General features: G+C 44.7%; 1 protein-coding gene across 1 annotated transcript in view; it reads right to left on the bottom strand.

The window, feature by feature from the left end:
- Nucleotides 1-5,879: 5,879 nt before the first annotated feature.
- Nucleotides 5,880-7,999, bottom strand: part of NONO (non-POU domain containing, octamer-binding) — a 10,885-nt gene continuing 8,765 nt past the window's right edge. Inside the window, exon 9 of the mRNA XM_008636178.1 lies at nt 5,880-6,920. Within this exon, the coding sequence (XP_008634400.1) occupies nt 6,783-6,920 (138 nt within the window). The 3' untranslated portion in view covers nt 5,880-6,782. The remainder of the gene's footprint in view (nt 6,921-7,999) is intronic.

Genomic DNA, 7,999 nt, shown 5'->3' with positions numbered 1-7,999 from the left:
CCTGTGCTGGCCCTGTGCCCAGCACAGGGAATGGGCACTGCAGGGTGGCCCCGCGCCCGGGGTGTGCAGAGGTCCTGTCCCAGTGCCTGCCATCCTGCCAGCATCCGTCACGGATGCTCACACGGGCGACTCGACCAACCATGCTCAGCTTCTGTAGCATGTACGGAAGCAGCTGAGAGATCCCTGAAACTGAAGGGGAGAGAATTCCCAGAATCACAGGGCAAAACTCATGCTGATCTCTCCCAGCCCCAGAAGGCACCAGCAGACCAAGGTTGTGCATGTGGACAAGACATCTTTTGATGCTGCTTTTTGTGCAGTTCAGGAGTAACAGAGTGGTTGAGGGAAGGTTCTTAGCCAGACATGAGAAGCAGGATACAGTGATTATGTAGGTGATTACTATTAGATTTATGGCTAATACAGTTTTTAAATATTGCCAGTGCAGTATCTAAATAACAACTCTACCATCCATTACAAAATATGGTGCTATACGGGAGTGGTCCCTCCCATTGAGTCACAAGCTTCAGTGAGACTCACTCACTTTCTAAACTTCTCAGAGAAGTCTTGGTGTGGATCAGTCCACTTAGTCTCAGATTTGGTTAGAGCCTATGCCTATTTGGTTACAGTCTAAAGTATTTTAATATTGGCAGGTTTGGCTAGAAACATACAGATTTACAGTCTTTGGCCTTGCAGAATTCACAATTACAAAGCAGTAAGGCACCTTTGGAGATACTTTAGGATTTTATCTCTATATTTGACCAGATCTTACAATTTTTCAGTATTCCTCCAAAAGTGAGTATTCTGTGTGTTCCCTGTACTCTGGGTGGACGTACCCTGCAGGTGTCCCCAAGGTGGGGAGGCATGACAAACAGCACCCAGAAGCTGCCTGCGACCTTGGGAGAGCAGTTTGCATGGTTGGCCCAGACTCCAGCAGCATTTTATACCCTTTTGCAGGTTGATGTGCACCACAGTCAATCACAAACAGCTCAGCTCCCCTGTCTCTGGAATACATTAAGCATGCAAGCATTCAGTGAGTTCCTCCTGCAAAACCCACCTGATGCTTTCTTAGGACAAACTATATTGCCCAGCAGAGATTGTGGAAAGGGAGAGGGAAGGATGCACACACAGACTCACACCTGACTCTCCTCCCTTATCATCACACCAGGGATGAAAATTGTTCCCTGGAAGATCATTGTAATCACAGAAGAATACAAAATGTTACTCAGGTCCCCTGTATGCACAAGGGGTTTACTCAGACTCCCTGCTCCCCCTTCTGGGACCCAAGAGTTTTCTTCTACAAACAGGAAACCCTCCTGAGATCAAAGGTTTTACTTAGCTCCTATAAGCATCTAAATCAAATATTTTCTTTGTGCTGTTCCTGTTTGCAGGGACAGCTGTTTCCTGGGTGCTGCCCTGACTTCTAGGAGCACACAGCATCCGGGGACCATTTCTGTTCAGGAACCAGGGTCAATATAAGTCCTTGGCACTATCAGAGAGTACAAAGAACAAGTCCTGCAGGCAGAAGATGCCCAGGGAGTCTGCTCAGGAGGTGAGCCCACAGGGTCTGCCATGGCTGATGCAACCCTAATCCTGTCCTATGATGTTTGTTTAACCTACATAATCCCTCTACAAAGCCTGAAGAATTTTCTATCATCCCAAGGGCATGTCCAGGGTTCAGAGTTAGGATGAACTGTTGCCAGATTTCTGGAATTTATCAGGGAGATGACTCCAGATTATTTCACACTGTTCTGCTACTTCACCTCCAGCTCAGTTCTGCCACCCCCACCTTGAGATGCCCCAGCCAGCAGCAACATCTGGCTTTCCCTTGTCAGCTCCTTAGCAAGGAGCCAGCCCTGCTGCAGGGGAGGATGTCTATCACTGTCACACCTCTTTATACCTGGGTCACCTGTGTACAAATGTACATCCACCCAAAAGTTGGGAGGGAAACGGGAGGGCACTGGGGAACTTGTCACACCAGCATGAGCCACATGGCTTCAAAGCACTGTACTGCCTCAGGACACAACTGACCCAACAGTCCCAAAGGTGGGTAAAAAAATGCTGCTGGCATCCAGAGCCTCTGCTTAGGTGAGAAAGATCACTGGGGACCCAAGACGCTGGGCAGAGGCCTGTGACAGGGGAATTTGCCATCCTGGGGGCTCAGCAGAGCTATAGTGTTTCAGACCTCCCTGTTCTTTCCACGAGCTGTCAGCAAGGCTGCAGCTGTCACTGTCCCCGTGCCAGTGAGAATATGGAGCTCATGTTACCCTGCACACCTCAGAGGAAACGCTGAGAGGATGATGTGGCTGGCACACATCGCAGAGATAAACAGCAGGTATCCAGGGGGGGACTGTGGCTGAGGCAACTCTGTACTCTGCACCTGAGAAAGGAACTGAGCTCCCAGCTGCCAATTAAAAATAGAGCCTGTTTGCTTTATGTACACTTAATTTCATATACAGCAGAACAAGAAAGGAAGTAGAAAAAACAGAATAAATGATTCTAAAACCCAGCTTAATGTGTTTGCTCTTGAACAATCGGGGTCAGTGTAAAACAGCCCTGCAAGGTCCTGGGGAGAACATGCTGGATACCTCCAGGGAAACAAACCCAGCTCATCCCTGACCCTTCAGCCATTCAGGATGCACTATGGAGCTGGGGTAGCAGCAAGGCACTGCATTTCTAAAGCACAGAGTAATTCCTCCATACAAAAGGATGGTTAGGTGAAGGGAAATCCCTGACAAACACATTAATGATATGTATGCAGCAGGCAGGATTAATGTTTTATTTATTTGGGAAATAAAATCTTTATCAGCAGAACATGTGCTGAGCAATTCTACAGCAGTTCTGCCTGGCCACTACTCAGATAGCACTGCTAAGGAGTTACGTAGCACCTGTCCAAGGGGCCTGAACTGCTTGTACTCAACAGTTCAGAGAACAGGTTTGAAAAAGACCAGAAAAATACCAGAAACTGGAGTATGGGCAATCTTCATCCCTCCAGTCAAGACCATTGTTCTTCTGCAGCTTCGGTTATTACAGGACTATTGCTGCAACACTTCAGTCTCATTGAACAATTACAACTTCAAACTGGAACCAGCTACCCCAGCTGACAACGATTTTTTCCCTGTATTTCAGACAGTGTCTTGCTCCAGAGATAATTCAGTTTCCTTGGAGCTGAGCTGCTCCTTCAGGAGTTCATTCACTCTGATGCTCACTGAAAGCACATGCAATATTCCTCATCAAAAAGTGCACTTTAGTTCTCAGTTGGAACCAGTCTGAAGAGTTCAGCCTACTCCTAAGACTTAGTTGTGTGTCACTAGCTGGCATCCTGAACCAAAATCTGCTGGCTGAAATACCCTGAACTGGCACTGAGTGTGGGGTTTTAGCAGTTCTCTCTTCGAGGGTTCTGTTGCCTTAAAGCAAGGTCACTCTGAGCTCAGTTAGAGCAGAGTGACCAAACTGTAGTGAGGGAAAGTGCCCCAAAACCAGCGTTGTGCCCAGCTGAGCTCCTTGCTTTCTTACTCTGCTTTTGCTTACGTCTGGCACCAGGTACCCAAGTCACAACCAAGAGAAGTGAGAATGATGGCTCCTTACAGCAAGGCCATAGAAAATCACATCTTCCTTCTTTATGCCCCCAAAGGTAGCTCACTCACTGGACAAGTAGTTTAGTGCATGCCATCACTTGCAGCTTTCTACGATAAATTACAGCTGCTTGTGAGAGGCACTGTGCCAGGAAAACAAAATGAAATGTTTGTCTACTGCTTTGATATGACAAAATTATCTACATAGCAGCTGGATTTTTCAGATTTATCTTTGATTCTTGCAAATGCAGTCACTATTGTTAAAGAGGAAGCTGCATAAAGCACAAGTTATAACTTCTGAAGTCCACAAATGATGGGGGTTTAAGGCTAAGAGCGAAGTGGTAAATTGCTCATCAGTCCTTGGTGTGATATGAACTGATACTGGAGAACTGCATCTTAAACCAGCTGATCAAATATGACAGCAAAAGGCAAGGGTTTCTCTTCAGTAGAGTCAAAATATTTCATCAGTCTGCAATTACATAACAGCCAGCACTCTGGAAAGGCACGCAGAGGGAAGCATTCCCTTCTGCACAGTGGCTGAATCTCAGCACATCACCACAGTCCTGTGAACAGCCCAGCCTCAGGAGCTGCACTCACCACCTGGAACAGGCAGTGCACATACCAACACCAAACCCCAAAGTGCTTCAGCAGAGCAAGGAATTGCTCAGCTGTAAATGCTTCTGCTCTACAGTCAGTCTGTCCTTGACACATGCCTCTGAAAATCTCAGTAAAGGTTTGCTTTACAATTTCCTTACCCAGTTGCAGGTTTTCAGTCTCCTCCTTTAAAGCAAATTAAGAATAGTTACCTCTAGCATTCACACCAGAATTTAGTTTTCTTCCTTTGCTGCCACTGGCTCTTTAATTTAGATATTTAAAATCTTGTTAGATGGGCTTTGAGCAGTGCTAAATTCCTCCTTCCCCATGATTTCACACACCCTTTTCTCCCAGGAAAAGGCAGTAACCAGACCCATCCTTAGCTTATGCTTGCTCAGGATTGAGGCAGCAGCAGAGTGATGGTGAACATCTGAGCTCTGCTGTTTCCCTAGGACAGCAATTCCTCCTTGGACTGCTCACTAACACACAAGCCAGCTGAGCAACACGCAGGTGAAGGAGGTAATACACCTGGGTGCAACTTCATGGTTTCTTCTCCTGGTATTTCACACTTCAGAATTAAACAATGTACTTACCCAACAGCTGTGGCACTACTGAGTATCTGCCAGCCTCATTCCAGACACAAGTGGCAAGAAGATCCATCCTCTCCAAAGGGCAACAGAAAAGCTGATCAGCAATCTCACTTATTTGAGATTTTGCAACAGCGAGCTGTCCTAGCAAATGAGCCAGGTGAAAACCACCACCAATCTCTTCATAGCTCACAATCAAGCTGATAACAAACACTAGATACTGTATCACCTCAGCAAACCAGCTGCAGATGCTTTCAAATGTGGAGAACAAAATAAGAAAAAGAAACAAAGAGCATTGGCTGCAGCCTCTCTTCCATACATCTTATCCAATTCCAGGTTAATTAAAAGCCATCCAAAGACAGGGTAAACTCCAGAAGTGATTATCTCATCTTCCCCTACTTAAAGAGTACCTACAGAACTAAACCCCAATTTAAGGTTCTTGCTTTGGTAACATTAGGCATCTCAAAATGTTTTCATCTTCCCTATGATTTCACAATTCTTCAAGGCACCTCCTTATGCTTTTAGGCTGTAACACTTTCTCCTCCCTCCCTTTCCCACCCAAATTTATTTCTAAGTGTCCCCCTTTGCGGTCTCAACTCTAGAGACTCAGTGTGAGAACACAAGTCACAGAAGGCTCCTGTCCCTACAGACTCCCTTATGTATTACACCAGATAAAGCATTCCTGTTGCCATCCATAGTCACCAGTGAGTCCTCTCCTTCCTATCCCAGCACAGGAGTTCTGGGAACATCCCAGCCAGAGGCATCTGCAGCACAGAGCAGAGACAGACAACTCTGTACTCTGCACCTGAGACAGGAACTGAGCTCCAGGCTCCCAGCAACACACGGACAAGTTTTGCACCTCGCCTCTCTGCATCCACAACAGACACGTCCCAGGTGTGTCAGCAGCTCCCTTTCTGTATTCTAACCTGATGAAGTTGAAGGTCACATTCCAACACACAAATGAAACTCATTCTGTGAGAAGGAAAACTGTTAGAAAATTCTCAGGGGTTGAACACCCTCTTTACAGAGCTATGCAAGAACAACTTTCATGCCATAACCTGAAGCTTCATTAAATTCAATCCACATGTAGACATCTGTACTAAAAAAACAGAAGAGACAAAACACCAGATAAAAAAGGCTTAAAATCCACTTTAATAATGCATTCCTGTAACATTCCTCAGACAAACTCAAACTTTTTAGTGGGACAATTACAGTTTGTGTTCAAACAGTTTACACTAAATGAAAAATCTTGTAGTACTTCTACACAAAAGACAGGCAAGGTTAGGATTATACAAACATTTGTTTCAGTTAAATCTTCAGCATGAGATACAGTATCTTTATCCAATAGATTGTACTTTACTACCAGTAAAAATAAAAGAGATACAACACGTTATCAAAAAAATCCATCCGAACAAGAACCTCCCAGCCATACAGGCTGCACGACTGTCAACTACTTCAAAGAAACAAATGGTCCAGGTAAAAAGAGTAGCTAACAAGTTAGGAGGAAAAAATTAAAAAAAAAAAAAAAAGAATAAGAAACAAACAGAATCTCCCCCAATTCACTACATGACGGATCATTTGGAGCTATATAAATTTACAAAATCATGGGAGCTGCAAAGCACCCAAACGCTGCCCTAGCTCTCCAGAGACTTCCCTATGCTCTTAAGCAAGGTACACTACACTAAAAAAATGCCAAGACATACTGAAACTTTATCTAATTTAGTCTCATGATTTCAGCTACAAATAGGAAACCTGGAATAGTCAAGGCATTAGGGTCCTTGCAAGATTTTACCGTTACTGAACCACGGCAGCCTCCCAGAATCCATTTTTCACTTTGAAATTAGGAATGCACCACATGTAATTTTCTAAAACCTTTACCAGTCAGACTGCACTCCCCTTGTCGTAGAGTGGCTTTACCAAAACAGGCCCTAATTAACTATCTTTAAAATGTCCCCCCTCCCCCCCAAGTTGAACCCTGTGTGGCCTGCCAAAATTTCTTTCTTTGGGGCGTACAGGGGATAGCTTAATCCTGTTAGTATCTGCGACGCTTGTTAGGGCCAAAATCCCCCCCTGGATTTCCTCTGTTGAAGGCAGGCGGGTTCCCTCCCATCGCTCCAAGGCCTTCCATGGCTCCACCCTGGCCGAAGCGGTCTGGAGGTGGTGGTGGAGTCTTGGAATGAGGACAAATGCAGAAGGCACAGGGAGAAAAACAAGGAAGAACAAAGGGCAGTTAAAAGCCATTTGAGTTGATTCAAATTCTACCAGGATTCCACAATTCCAGCTGACCTCACTGCAAGCCTTCACCCCACCAAAAACATCCCCACAGTCCCAAACCTGGACTGACAGGACCATTGCAAACAAAGTCCCTTTCCCCACACAACCTGCAGTCAGACATACTGGGACAGTGTGCACCACCTCACAGACTAGGGCCCTGCTGAGCAGCAGGTGAGCCATCTGAACTCCCCTTTCCACTCCTGGCTTCATCTTCCCCCTTAATTTCTATGTGTAGTGCACATTCCCTTAACATCAGCTGCTTTGCATCCCTACCACTTAGGTACAGAAGCTTTTAGATAAATAAAACTGTTCTTTATGACAAAAAAAAAATCTGCATCATAGCAGTCATAAGACAGAGCAAGAAGTCTGAGTAGGAAGGTTTGCAGGAAAACTGTTTATTAGACCAGATCATAAAAAACACTGAAGGAAGATGAACTTTAAGGACAAAATTTACTATGACTGCTGCTGTTTGCTGCTGACTACAAGTGCTGACACTGTGGGAGGACCAATCCTCCGTATGACAGAGAGGAATGACAGATGCCACAAAAGCCACAGTCTATTGCAAAGCCCTGCAGTAAAGTTCAAAACTAAATCAAATAGAAAAATTTTAAAAAGTTAAATAAATAAGCATAACCTCCATTTATTCTTTGTCTTGACCTCCTAAGCAAATTAGCTGAACTCATTCTAGCCTATGAGCACAGGAGAGAACTGTTTTCAGAACTGGTGATGAACAGAACACTCCTGAAAGCTTGGCTTTATGCCTGCAAAAATCTACTCACAAAAACCTCAATTTAACAAAGTGCTTCCCATTAGGTCATTTAAAAATAACCATATATTATTGCTAAGATCTTTCTAACAAGCATTTTAGCACTAGCTGTCTTGGAAGTAAATTAAGCAGTTTAACTAGACTTGGCTCAATCTCCTGAAAATTATCAGCTAGTAATAAGGCAAGATTAACCACTAAAGATTTCAGCA

The sequence above is a fragment of the Corvus brachyrhynchos genome, unplaced genomic scaffold, assembly GCF_000691975.1.
Source record: "Corvus brachyrhynchos isolate BGI_N302 unplaced genomic scaffold, ASM69197v1 scaffold346, whole genome shotgun sequence".
In the NCBI taxonomy this organism is placed as follows: Eukaryota; Metazoa; Chordata; class Aves; order Passeriformes; family Corvidae; genus Corvus; species Corvus brachyrhynchos.
The sequence above is the reverse complement of the archived record's forward strand: the minus strand, read 5'-3'. Positions and strand labels throughout refer to the sequence as shown.